The sequence below is a fragment of the Catharus ustulatus genome, chromosome 2, assembly GCF_009819885.2.
Source record: "Catharus ustulatus isolate bCatUst1 chromosome 2, bCatUst1.pri.v2, whole genome shotgun sequence".
Taxonomy (NCBI): domain Eukaryota; kingdom Metazoa; phylum Chordata; class Aves; order Passeriformes; family Turdidae; genus Catharus; species Catharus ustulatus.
This window is the reverse complement of record NC_046222.1, coordinates 61,000,698-61,015,518: the sequence shown is the minus strand read 5'-3', so window position 1 is coordinate 61,015,518 and position 14,821 is coordinate 61,000,698. Positions and strand designations below refer to the sequence as shown.

The following is a 14,821-nucleotide window of genomic DNA, read 5'->3' as shown; positions in this document are numbered from 1 at the left end:
ATGCTTCTGTGTTGCTTCTCTCCTCAGCATATTGTCAGACTGGATTATCTGCAGTGTCTTCTCCAGCTCCTTGGGCCATCTCTAATTATATCCCATTGGGAGCAAGTAGGTCTGACCCTGAGATGGCAAACTAGAAAAATGGAGAACCTCACAGCAAAACTGTCACGAACACAGAAACTCTCAGAGGAGCAGGGACTACAGTGTCCATGGCCAGCTGAACAGAGAGATAAGTCAGTCACTCTGTGTTATTGATTTGCATTATTAACATTTGCTTGAAGTTCAATAAAAATCTATTTATATTCGACAGACTTGATTATACTTCATCCAGACCCCAGACAGAAACTTATAATAATGCCAAATGGGTGCTAGGGCTCCAGAATTTTTTTTTGTAGCATTTTATGCCTACTTTTAACTAATTTTAATGGAAAATTAGCACCAGGATGAAATATAGCGCAATCTTTACATATGGTGTTAAAATTATTAAAACCACTGATATTTAAATATCCATTTATATAAGGATACGATCATGAACAGACCTCAAGCTTATCTATAGTATACAGAAACCTCAAGTATTTCTGAGTAATGACTTAATTCTGAAGTCTGGGAAAGATTTTATTCCTGAATTATCAATTACTTGTTTTCAATTTTAAAAATCCTTTGGTCAGAATTCTTCCACCATACAATAAATCACCCTGACTTCATAAAACTGCAGGCTTAAAGGGGCTTGTGTTGATATCAATGTGTGTGTAGGGCTCACTTGTGCTCTGTTATTGGGTGTTAGCTGGGATTTCCAGACATGCTGGATTTGATGGGCACTAGGACAGCCATGCAACTCCTAACCCAACAAGGCAGCTCATATGTAAATGAGCATCTCCTGGGTTTTACCATACAAAAGCAGCTTAGTACAGTCTGGAAGTGGGTACAACTTGTTTCCTTCTGGAATCTAGCAACCAGAAGTGACAGAGGAGTGTATGCCATGCTATAGGTGAGGTAAGAAAATTATCCTCTGCAGTGCAGTGGAGAAGCCCCACTCCAGCTGGGAGCACAACCCAGCACTGTGGCGAGCCACTGCCCTTTTGTTCTGTCGTGTGCCAGCTGTGCAAGTGCCTGGGCAGGGAAGATGCTGCACACATGCACACTGGATGAGGGCTGCTCGTGTGTCAGTGGACATGTCAGGCAACACAGGGGGAGCAGTCTGGATGTGCTTGCTAAGACCCACCCAGCACAGTGTCAGGAGCACACTTACAAATAAGGGGTAATAATTATGATAAACTGACACCCCTTGACCCTGCAGGGACACAGTGCAGTTTCTCGTTGACTGGTATCAGAGAAAAAGCTTTTTTGCTGCACTAAACCACTTAAAAACTATCTGAATGAAAAGGTTACATCCATGGGTCAGCATAAATGATAACAGCTCAGGAAATAGCACTGATGCTGCTAATGATTTGCAAGTAAAGAGGGTAGCAGGACATGCTGATTTCTCAGTCATTCTCAAACAATAGCAGAAAAAAAGATGCAGATGAATGCAAATGAAGACACCACAGAACATTGACTGTGATACATTAGACAATTTAAAAAAAAATTTTGTGCAGTACCAGGGCCAGTTGGATTAAGTGAGAAGAGGAACAGAGCAATTTGCTCATAACTAGCAAATGCAATAAGGAGTTCTCGTGAATGATCAATGGGCTTACAGTTTATGAATTCCTGTAATGACTGTGGCTAAATATATCCCCAAAGTCTCCTCCCTTTCCCCCCATCCAAATTCCCAGTGATTTGCTGAAAAGAAATCAGGACTTAAATGAATAGTCTTGAGTACAGCAGAGCCCCATGGCACCACTTTCCTAAAACAGAAGACCTGTTCTTTTCTTCCTTAGCAATACCTGCTGCATGCCTTGCATTGTCTGCTGTAGGAACTGCAGCTGCTGGTCCTTTGTAAGGCTTTCTTCTGTTCGAAAGAGCTGTCCTTTCTCCTGCTTCAGGAGCTCCACTTCATTCCTATAAGCATCCAGCTGCCATCGAAGACTGTCGTTCTCTTCCTTTAGTGCATATGCTTGGGCAGCTAGAGCTAAGAAAAAGTGAAAATGTGAAAAGATCAGTGAAATGGATTATTTATTTTCAAATAATAAAGAGGACATTGTCTGGAGAGATGACAATACAGCTGAACACCAGAGAGACATTTCGAAGCTGAGACAAGACCCAGCAGAGCTGAAAATGATTAGGTTCTGGCAAGGATTGCTGCTGGGAGGTTATTTCCTGGGATGGAAGAAGCCATAAAGTGACCCTGGGTAATTCAAATGCTACTTGCAATCTGGCTGCTAAATTTAGGCTTATATTTTAGGAAGAAACTGGCATGCAGTCCAAGGGCAAGGCACTCACCAACTTTACAATGTTTTCCCAGTGATGTTATAGGAATCTGATACAGCCATTTAGTATTTATACTTGCACAGTGGCCAGATGTTCCAATCAGGTCTGTGCTAAAGAATTTTCCCAATGTAAAGTTGCTGAATTTAGTCCCATGAGAGAGGAAACACAGAAATTTCTCACCAGCCTTGCTATGAACTACTTCACAGCAACAGTTATGAGGAACCATTTAGACAGAAAAATGATGTAATAGAAAAAAATTATATAAAATGCAAATGCTGAAAAAAGTGTTGGCACTACAAGAACATTACTACATTAAAGGCATTGAAAGACACTTAAGTAATTTCCTTACGAAGCTCCATTTGGCCCCTTTTCAATTCAGAATGGCATTTTTATTATCATAACTGATAGCAGGTGTTTGTGAAGAAATCGATTAGTATGCAGGGATGGAAATTACATTTGCCAAATGACTTGCACAGTCTGCAATATAAGCTAAAATTTGTGTAGCAAAAGGCAGAAGGCTATAAAGCATGTAGTAGGACCATTATTTAAATAAATTATCTGAACATAAATACATATAGGGAAAGGTGGCATTCATTAATTAGGGATGTGGCTATCACCCTATAGAAGAACCCTCTCCTGGTAGTATTTATATTTGGCAGTAGCAGTGGTCATTTAGCATAGCAAACTGCCATGACATGCTATTTTCTTTCTTGGAACCTGGTGACACAACAACATTACAGAGCAGCTGTAATTAAAAAACAACAATCTACTACAGCCGGTTCCATCAACATTTGGTAACTGAACCACATAACTGATTTACATTCCTGATTAAATGATTTCAGGCTTGGTATCACAGAATTCTTTTTTGCCCACCTACAACAGCAGTATGGTTAAACTCCAAATTATATGAAATTGCATATTAACTCCATTTAATACTAGGCACCTCTTGACTAGACCTTCTGCAGATAAAGAGTCCCCTGTTCCCCATGATAACATGATTCAGCACATTTGTGAAATTATACCAGCAATTAGATAGAATGTCACAATATTTCATTAGCAATAAAAATGTTTTATCTTTGGTAGGACAAATCTACCTTCATCTCAGATAATTTTTACTAGTTTTAAAGTAGTATAACGCATTATTCAAAATAAAGTACAGTCAGCTACTATGCAATACAGACACAGATTGGTTACTGTGCTTAATTTGAATATTTTACTCTCTGCAAGATTTAGCAAGAGTTACAGTATTGTTACATCAAATTAAATTGTTCCGAAAAGCATGTAATCATCCTTCCATGACAAAATTTACCCTCAAGAAATTGCACTGATGAGTCCAATGGGCAAATAAAAGGATGAAGTACTTTTTTAGTTTTGTTTTTTATTTTGTAAGAGTCAACAAGCTATAATAAAAGAAAGGATTAAAAAAAAAATAATAATAGGTCAAGCAAACAGAAACATCAGTCCAAAAAAATCTCAAGTCAAAATTAAATAGTTTGTGTTGGAAAGGACCTCTAAAGATGATTTAGTACTACTTGTGCAATTGTCTCACCACCATCATCCTAAAATATTTCTTTTTTTTGTCTAATCTAAACCTGCCCTCTTTCAGTTTATAGCTGTTTCCTCTTTTCTTGTCACTACAGCTCATGGTGAAAAGTTTCCCTGTTATTTGTACTCTCTTTCTTCTACCAATTAGACTCCCACAAAATTTACACCTTTTGGGGGGTTTTTAATAGCCAGAAACTGCCTACCCTTCAGCTTCCTGAGAACAGGAGTGGACACCATCAGGGATGTACTCAAGTTCCTACAGCAGCACGGGAGCAGTAGTTCACCTGCTGCTCATCACCTATTCCAGCTCTCAAAAAACTTCTGAGAGCTGCTGTGCAAGTGGGGGTGTGAGGCCTGTGTATTTCCCCACTGAAATGTGGGTTCTGACCCAGATCCAGCTGTGGTTCAGACTGCCTTATCTGCAAAAGCTGCTGGACTATTTTCTGTGGCTCACTACAGCCTAATTGGAGAACTTCTCCTTTCCGTACTCCTAGGTGAGTTCAGGTTGTTAAGTGGGGCTACAGACAGCAAGAGATGTCTGCTGCAGGTCAGCAAAATAGGAGAAATGAAAAGGAACACAACATCTCACAAAAGCTAGTAACCTGCATGTGATGAACCTTTAGAGTTTAGAGAAAAAATAATTGTTCCAAATGGAACAAGTCACACTACATAGGAACAATGAAGGTAACTGTCTATTTACCCTGCAGGTATGCAGTGCAGGTTTCTATTGTTCAAAAACAGAAATACACCTCTGAATGTTATTATTTCGTTACTTAAAAAATTACATATAATATATAACATTAAACCCAGTATAACAATAATTACATTGCAGTGCTACCAAGAAGTTCCATCCAAGGTTGGTGTCCCGTTCTTTTCTGCATAGCAGAAGACAAAGGCTGTGTCTGGAAGATGTTGCAATCTATTTTAAAAGAAAATGAAAACATCCCAAACCACCTAAAGTGAGAACATAAGAATACAGGAGAGATACATTTCTGATAGGCAGGATTCCCTCAGGTGTACAGTGCCTTTCAAACATTACTATACACTTGGTTGATCATCCTAACTGCTCAGAGCACAGCAAATTGCAGCAGGGTCCAAGGCAGAAACATGTTCTTAAATAAGGAAGATGCAACACATACAGTAACAGTGTAACAGAGTATTAAATGACCACAAGCTTTTAAATTAATTAATTACAGATAAGAGTGCATAAGTGATATGACACTAACTAGATGTATGACATTAACTACGTTATATACTTTGCTGTTTAATTTAAATCTACAAATAGTTGGTTCCTAATGTGTGGACAGAATGGTTAACAGAAAAGGAGAATAAGACAAAAGGAAGACATCTGACAGACCTCAGGGTGTCCAGCTCATTTAAAATTGGGTAACTGTTTTAAATAAAATCAGACACATTCTTTCTGCTGACCCAACATAACTATAATTTTAAGATTTATGTTTTAGTACACCAAGATTAAAATAACTCTCAGTTCATATCAATGTCTCTTGATTCCAAGCAAAATATCTATTATATAAAAACATTCTATAATTTATTTTAAATTATATTTCATTTATGACAATTATATATAATGATATGTGATTTATTATATAGGATATAGAGAAAGGCACTTCATTGAATATGAAATTAAAAATAGAAGAGAATTCTTTGGGAAGAGAACCTGCATTTTAAAAAGTAAATTTTAAAAAATTTTGCATAAATTTTTGTTAAGAGTTCATTGACAAAGATGCTGAATGTATTTTAAGTTGGAAAAAAAATTTTGTTCATCTCATCTCAAGCAATTTTACATTTGGTAGTTCAGACATTCATCTGCAAAATCCCTCTCTGAGGCAGACTAAAAACACCTTCAGATTAGAAGACAATGAATGCTGAAAACATTTACAGAAGAACTATATACAAGGAATCTATATCAAAAGAAAACTGACAACAATCCCAAATAGCTGCCTGTGCTGCAAGTAGAAGAAAATATTCCTACCTAAACAAACACAGCTGGAAAACAGCTCAATATTCTCTTTACAGCATTTTCACTGAGGGATGCAAAATGATACCTGCCAGCCTCAGAGAAGCAACTGAAGGAAGATTAGACATATATACGTGGGGAAACCTTTGCACTGATATTTCAAAGACTTCCAAGTGGTTAGTGCGATTTCTTTGTGCTGAAGTGTTATATTCAATTTGGCAACAGCCTCCAGCAGCAAGATAGACTCCATTTAGTGGATCCAGACTAGATCCAAATCAAAAAGACACCCTCTTTAATGTAAGAAATGACTGGCTGATTAGAAATCCACTGAAATCTAAGGACTTATTGATGGATGTCTCAGAAGAAACAAGCAACTAACTTTATTCTTCTAGGGCATCTGCCTTGGATAGTTAGGAGAATGTGTTCTTTCTGACTAGCACTGATCTGTACTTTTCCCTCTCAGCTGGTGCTCAGTGACTGCATTTAACCTAATACATATTAACATGCACAGGAGCCAAAGCAGAGTAAGTCTTCATAGGTGATAGGGAGTAATTTTAGTCTTTTATGACCCACATTGTGTCATAGTGGCCAGGAAATAAAGCTAACACCCCGCATCTCTGAATGCATTTATTTATTGAGCACATTAGAGAGAATTCAAAATTTTCTACCATTTCTACTAATGCACACCTGCACAGTGGATTTCTCATTAGATGATGCCCTAATAACGTTAATGTTAATGACAGTCTACTAATTTGCATACTGGGGACACACTGAGTTGAAAAGCACAAGCAGTTTACCTCAAGAGCCTGAAGAAATCTGAACATAGTATCTAAAAAACCAAATGACAAACACTAAAATCAAGAACAGAAAACCTGCCTGTAAATTTAAACTAAAAATCTTCTGTATGTCTTCCTAGCAGAATTTCCTCTATTGTTTATAATTTCTATAGATTCTTCTATATTTGTACAGAAATAGATCATAAAGCTGAGAACTTCTGTGACGTTTGTCCAGACTTTTGGTCTAATCAGCAGAATTTTCCAGGGTTTTTAAACTGATGCATTGATATAGTGAGGCAGATGAAAACAGAGAAAGAACCTACTCCCAAACCTTTCTGCCATTTGAGTTCTAATGCCATTATCCTGATTTCCTGACTTGAAAATGAGGGTTTAAATGATATAATGCTCCTTTTGATAACAGCAAAAACAGAAACATCAAAACATGTCATAATAATGGATATTAAGGTAATTTGTTTCATCACTCCCATTGCAGAGCATTTTCAATGTCAAAAAAGCCGTCTTGCAAGAAACAGCTCCTTCAAAGAGTTTTCAGCTTGAGGGACTAAACAAATGTGAGTGGAGAAAAATAAGGACATAAAGTTCACAACTATAAATACAAACAATAAAAGTTATCCCTGGCCTCTAGCTAGCCTGCTTGTTTTTCAAATAGGTGAACTGTGAAGCAGTACAAGCAGGGGAAAATTAACGAGGAAAAATGTTTCTGGAGGATCTGGAAGAGCACAAACTGTGTTTTGATGCTGTAGAAAACATGGTAAGTTATATAATAATGGCATTTGTCATTAGTAAGGAAGATATTCTTTGCAGAAGTATAGTTTGCATGGTCTTAGGAGATATAGTGGGTGGCATCTCTGCTCATGGCAGGGAAATTGTAACTACAGGATCCTTTAGGTCCTTTCCAGTCTAAACCATTCTGTAATTCTATGATTATAACTAGCTAGGACCACTGGACTGTCATTCATTTTTACCCTCTAAGGCTGTGCTTAGTGCTCCAACCCCCTGAAAATTTAATTCTGTGCTAGAGTCTGAGGGTCCCGTTACGATCACTCAGTGGGACTGTGCGTGTGTCAGTCAGTAGCCCCACACTTTGGGATGTGTGGGAAAGTCAGGCTTGGAGGAGTTGTGCAAGACGGTGAGAAGGAAGGCACAGCTCTCACTGCAGATGGCAAACTTTATGGTCTCTAAGGTGAAGGGACACATGGAATGACTTGGCAGGTGATAACCAACATCTCCAGCACCAAGTGTCACAGCTGACCCTTCTCTCTGTATTCCACATGAACCTTTCTGAAAGAGGAAGATTTGACCAGCACACCTTGGTCACTTTGAGGCATCTTCTTGAGCCCACTTCACAATATCAGGATCCTGAGGCATCCAATATCTAAAGTGGTTTTGATCCATTGTCTTGAGTTCCCAGAGGACACTCGCTTTTCTTTACGGACACTTAGCAAATACCTGATCACCAGCATAGTGATGCCTTAATTTTTAGCTTCCATATTTTCCAGATTCTATGCTGCATTAGTATGTAACTCTGAACTTCATATAAAGTGTTAGCAAGTTCTCCTCACAGTTTAGTTAGACAAAACAATCCTTTCCCAGCCTGCGAACCAAGGACACCATTGTAGCTTCAGCCCAAAAAGTATAAACAACAGCGAATTGAGGAGAGCAATCTGAGAGGATGAGACTTCATAACCTGAAGCTGTAATTGGACAATTAATTCCAATATGTAAATGGACCAAAACTTATAAAAGTGTGAAAAAGTGTGACCATCTTGCATCCATTTTGGGTGTGGCCTTTATCAGGCTCTTGTACTGCCCAAGGGGTATCCTTTGAAGGCCTTTTTTATAAATACCTACTTTAACACTGTATAGCCTCTCTTCTAGATAGCCTCTCAAGGCATCATGATGCCAACGAAAAGTGCATAGAAATACATCTCATATTAGCAGTTAAAAGCAATCTTCTTTCTATAATGCATTCTTTAACAAATACCTGTTCCATAGTTCTCCCTCACTCCTGCAAAAACAGATGATGTCATTTGAGGCTTTTTTTTTTTAAACACACTTTGCTTACAACTTGAAAACAGCTAGCTAAGTATCATGAATAAACTCTAGAAAGAGAATTTTCATGGTTCAAAAATAAATAATTTGGAGTAATTACAAGCTAACCTAACTACGAACAGTTTTTTTCTTTCCCCCTTCAGACATAATGCAACTAAATAATGAAGAAATTTCCACATTATTTTCAAATGCTAAGCACACTTCATTTGAATGTCTTGGTACCTGCAAATTTAAACTCTGAGGGCACTAATTATCCTATATGAGAAGAGTTTACTCTCATTAATGTTAGTGGGAGTTAGGCCCTGCACATTGGGAGGGAAATTTACTCTTTTGCGAAATCTGTTTAATTCAGGTGCAGTTGCTTCAAAGTCCTTTCCTTACCATGCAGCCTATCTTCAAAGCAGAGAAGCTCATTGTACCAGTTACATTCATGATGATACCAGATGTTCAAATTGAATAATCATGAGAATTATTTTCAGGCTTCCTATTCACACAACACTTGGTGGTGAACAATTAGCAAATGGAAAGATGCTAAAAATAAAGGAAGGAAGGAAGGAAGGAAGGAAGGAAGGAAGGAAGGAAGGAAGGAAGGAAGGAAGGAAGGAAGGAAGGAAGGAAGGAAGGAAGGAAGGAAGGAAGGAAGGAAGGAAAGGAAAGGAAAGAAAGAAAGAAAGAAAGAAAGAAAGAAAGAAAGAAAGAAAGAAAGAAAGAGAAAGAAAGAAAAAGAAAGAAAGAAAGAAAAAGAAATAAGTATCTAAGAAAGCTGGAGTATGACTATTTACTATTTACAAGGGAATGTAGTGAGGGGACAAGGAAGATTAGCTTCAAACTGAGAGCAGGACTAGATTAGATATTAGGAAGAAATTCCTTACTGCAAGGGTATTGAGGCACTGTCACAGGTTGCCCAGGGAAGCTGTGGATGCCCCATTCCTGGCAGTGTACAAGGCCAGGTTGGAACTAGATGATATTTAAGGCCCCTTCCAACACAAGCCATGCTATGGTTCTATGAGTCCATTAATTGCAATTTTATCCATCCCATTCAGGACAGACTTCTTCACATTTGAGAAACAAAACTGTTTCTCTGACAAGAGATTTTTCTCAGTTTACGAAATTTTTCCCTGCTTAGCAGACACCTGCAATATCACTGCTCCTTCCTGGGTTTACTACACCTGTGGCTCACAACTAATTCATGAAGGCTTATTATTTCTTGTGTAATGACGCACACCTCTTTGCAAATACCAGAGAAGGTGCAGGGAAAGGGAGTGCCTATTATTGTCCAACTAGGGCTAATAACAAGAAGTAGTAGGCAAATGGTGGCTTTGAAGGGGACTAAGAATGCCCCAGAGAGCAGAGCTGCCAACTCCTGTGGCGTTATGATGAATCCCATGATATCTCACATTTTGTTTAAAGGCCTAGAGAGATCATTAACTGAAAACCTCTGGTTTAAGTTTCTGGAAAAATGGCCTCCAAACTTTCTAGACTGTGAGTTAGTATTGGCTCTTCCTTTTTAATCAAGCTCTGACAAACTGAGTTTTAACTAAAAACACTAACTTAATCTAGATGTTTTAGCCAGTCCAAGGAATAAAGATGTAGATTACTTGCTACAGTCTTACAGGTGATCATTGACTCTAGTGATCAGTTTGGGATAATTGATCTGGATCTCGTGGCTGCTGAAAACCCACTTGAACAGTGATCTGACTTTCTCCAAAGGGCTGCAAAGATGTAAGACTAATTTTCCACTTTAAACCAATCTTCCTACCCCTCTCTTTGTACCCTCCTCTGTTTTAGAGATGCACTGGTTCTGTTTAGTTCATCTCCAGTTCTAAATGGATGAGTCCATCTATTTGCTCATTTGTAATTCCCACTTACCTGACATGGCCAGATGTTTCTCTCTTCCCTCACTCATACTTATTTTGCAGTACATTCCCTAGTCCCCTGTTACCCAAATCTTTCCCAGGTAAATTGCAGCATTAAGCATTGTGGACTTTTCCTACAAAGATGTCACATCACATTACTGAAACGAATATTTGGAATTTGGAAGAGACCACGTTGTTACAATTATATCAAAGCCTGACACATTTCAGGTTTATTTTACTTGACAGCATCTCTTTGGAGAACAGGAACCTTGCATAGCTTCTAAATGATATTTTGACAGTTGCTAGTTAATATGGCCCATCGAGACCAGTTTCTGCAGGTCACCTCTTTAAAGCAAGGGGCCTGTTCTTCCTCTACATTTTGGGTTGCATTTCTTCTACCACCAGCCATGATGTGCACTGATATCAGCTGACTTGGCATAGGTATAAGGGGAGACAAGGAAATAGAAGATGTGGTTCTGCACAGACATCTCTGTTGGCTGGATTAGTTGAGTTGGTTAGGAAGAAAAACATCACAGTAAAATGTAGGAGTATAAACTTTGATCAGAAATAGTAGCAATTCTCGGATATTTTCAAAATTCACAAAAAGCCACCTCTTATTAGTGTATTTGATTTGTGATGAAGTGAATTTTTAGAAACTTAATGTTTACCAATAACTGCTGCCTCAGTTAAATATGATCAATCAAATAATGAATCTCTTTTAGAGGTTCTACTTTCTTTCCTAATTGAGAAAAAGAACTGTTACAACACTTTTACAGATACTGTTCTTTAAAGATGCTATCAAAGAAATGGCTTTTTCCTCTAATCAATATTTTAAAAATTACTGTATTAATGTAATACTAAAAATTAGCAGAGGAGATTTTAGTCTCGAGGATGAAGGAAAGAAGAAAATAAGAAAAGCACTGGTTACTGGGGAGATACCATGTGGCATTGATGACTGACTCCCACACCAGTAATGGAAAACACTGCTTGTACTACTGGTGCTTTGCAGCTGAGGGTACAGACATGTGAACTCTGCATACCAGAAGAGATGTTGATGAAGGCTGAGTGTTTCATATACGTTACATTATCTTATATATATTGCACAAAGGTATTGTATGTGTGCATGTACATGTGAGACATAAATCACTTAGGATATCAAGGATTATTGTATACTGGTAAACCTCCACGTAGGTGGGTCACTGCTGGTTACCTCTTAGGAGTCGATGTGCCTCATATTTTTACTCAGACTTAGTATTTACAGTATTTACTGGCATTTACAGACACATGGCTGCACCACTGCTGTTGGTATTTGAACTAGGAACTGCATTCAGGCTCAGCATCACTGCAAGAACTTGAAAAAAATAATCTGTAGCATTTATGAAGAAAAAGTCATTGCTACTTCGAAACAAACTTGACAGTGAGCATGTGAATCCCTCAATTTGTCACATTCATTAGGGAAGAAAGAGCTGATCTGAGTAGTTTAAATGACTGTGGTGATTTGAATTGGTCTGATTTATAATAGGTAAATTTTGTTCATAAATGTAAAGTGCTTTCCATAAATGTGAGGATTAACCACTTTTGAAAAACATTCCATTGCACCTTAAATTGCAGGAGAGCATTTATCCAGATATCTCTCTGACCTTGTAGTGGATCAGAGGGCTGAGTTAATTTTTCTTTTAAAATTGTGCATAATACTGAAATACTTGCTCAGTTACTTCTGCCTTAGATAAAAATGGATTTTAAATGAGAAAACACTTTTACCCCTTTCTACCTTAGAAGGCATAAGGAAATGATGACATGAAGCTTGTAATTTTTGACCCTCACATTCAGAGACTATTTCTTGAGCTATTTATCCCTTATGTGAATGCAAGGGTGTTCAGAGAAGCTGTATCTGCAAGCCCAAAACTCCTTTTCTCCCCTCCTTCTGCTTCCAGAATATTCAGTATATGCAAATAGAGGCCTCTGTTCTTTTTCACAGTTTAACATGTTTAGCAGGTATTTTCTCAGCTTCTGAAAAATGAAATGTGTCACAAACTTGCAGGTAACAGGGTTCTACAGAGCTTAGTTAGGTACATTCAGACCTTTCAGAAACAGACATTTTATTGAAATTTGCAGAGAGTGTGTAGCTTTGAAGAGATAAGTGTGAAATAGCCCTTGTACCAGATTTTCTGAGTAAGCCATGACTTAGGACATTTTATCTGCTGGTGTTGAGCAGAACATGGGTGCAAACACTCTGACCCAGCAGGGACTAGCTTGTAGGATCAAGGTTTTACAGCACAGACATCTAAAAATCTTTCAACAAAACATTATGAGACTGATGACTATCTCAGAACAACATAGGGAGAGTTATTGTTTTTTATCATGATCTTCTTTGACTGTTAAAAATGCTCACTAGTCTCCAGACACATTCAAGAAGGAGGATAGTCTGTATCTGACACATGACAAAGAAGCAGGTGGAGAAGGAAGCGGTGTTAGGAACTAGCAATCACCCAAGTACCTCCAGAGAGGTACCTGGTTGACATATGAGGTGGGCACTTGGCTGTTGTAGAAGCAGCCCAGCAATCACTGGATCCAAGTGCTGTAAAGACATGCTTGCACAGTTCTTGCACCCAATAAAACTTGCAATGCATCAAATATTTGGAGGGCTGGATAAACAAACAAGAGGTTGCAAACTATGCTGCTCCCTCCAAAGCAAACAACAAGAAACCCAATAAAAATTTTCAATTTAAACAAAACAAAACCAAAAACCACCACCAACAAAACAAATCATCTTTTTGCATGCTGGCTTTCAAGGAGTCACATGCTGGAATTACTGGAGAGCAGGAATACATTGGTGTGATATCTAGTTCTTCAGCCTGTCATTTCACATCCTAGAGGACAGTTCTTTGTTTTCTCTCTGCCATGAATTTAAACCAGAACAAGACTAAAAGAAGATCACTCAGCTCCAAGCAGCTTTGAATCCTCTTGGCTTTCAAATATGTGAATCAAATCCCACAATATACTTGCCACAAAAATGCTATACTATGGATATGTGTCATTAGTAAGAAGCTTATTTTCTTGAAATGGCCTTTATCCAAAACAAGAGCAGGACATCATGAAACTACTCTGGATCTAAGATTCGTTTACCAAAGTAAAACAGCATCACTAATGAGCAGCAGTTTGGGGACTTCTGTAGCCCACAGCTTCAAGCAGGAACTCTGCTGGGTGTGTTTTTAACTCCTGGCATGAAACCACACCACAGACTGTCAGTCAGCTGGACACAAAAAGAAGTAGAAGATTCATGCTTTGAAAAGGAAGCTTTTAATGCTCTGGAAGCTTCAGCCACCCTTGCATATCTCATGACCAAAGAACACTCCCCAAACTTTCAGTTATGAGCTTAGAAGCTTGTACTGACATCAGAAAAGACTCTGCTTTCTGATCCTTATCTCCTCTGACATGTTGGCAATAACTGATGGCTCTTGGTAATAATGGCAGGTAAGAAGACACCTAAATCTCCACCTCAAGCAATATCTCCAAGTTCCTCTAATGTGCCAGGGTGAGAAGAGCTTCTGAAAATAATAGGGCATCAAGGGCAGCATGATTAAGAAAATGTAACCCCTAGATCTCAGTTTGAACACTAATAGAAATGAACTTTCATTGGAGGTCAGAAATAACATTTAGGCTAAAGCCACTCTTGAAAGAATCTGTTCTTTGTGCTCTGTTCAGAATCAACCACCTTCACTGTTATAAATAGGGCTCATTCTCTTGAAGGCTAAATATGAAAGAAAAGCACAAAGTTTTATATTGGAGAGGGCACGCTGTAAGGAAGGTCACTTTATAGAAAGCATGAAATGTAATTTGGAGAAGAATGCTAATACAAGCTATATCAGATTGTGAGGAAGCTGAAAACAGCATATGTTCTCATATTGTCTTTTATTGATTTTGCTGCCAACATCCCACTTCAACAATGTTACAGCCGCGCTTCAGGACTCTTAATGGAGGGGGATGGAGAAAATCAATATACAGAGCTTGCTTCTCCTCACATTGAATTCAATGTGAGTTTCATTATTAACTGCAATGAGCAGAGGACAGAGTTCAGACTGTTTCATCATTTTGTGTTTGTTTATTCTTTCCCTTTTTATTTAACCTCCTAAGCTGCAATACATATTTTTATCCTATGTTTTAGAAAAGTCCCATTTAAACAGGGCAATCCCCTATCAAACTGTAAGTTTACATGTTAGAAATGATGCC

The 14,821-nt window shown here is 38.2% G+C and overlaps 1 protein-coding gene across 8 annotated transcripts in view; it reads right to left on the bottom strand.

Moving 5' to 3' along the window:
• Positions 1–14,821, bottom strand: part of ENOX1 (ecto-NOX disulfide-thiol exchanger 1) — a 362,795-nt gene that overhangs the window by 41,164 nt on the left and 306,810 nt on the right. For all 8 annotated transcript variants that reach the window (XM_033051505.1, XM_033051506.1, XM_033051498.1 and 5 more), the window contains one exon: positions 1,881–2,065. In XM_033051505.1, coding sequence (XP_032907396.1) covers positions 1,881–2,065 — 185 coding nt within the window. The remainder of the gene's footprint in view (positions 1–1,880; positions 2,066–14,821) is intronic.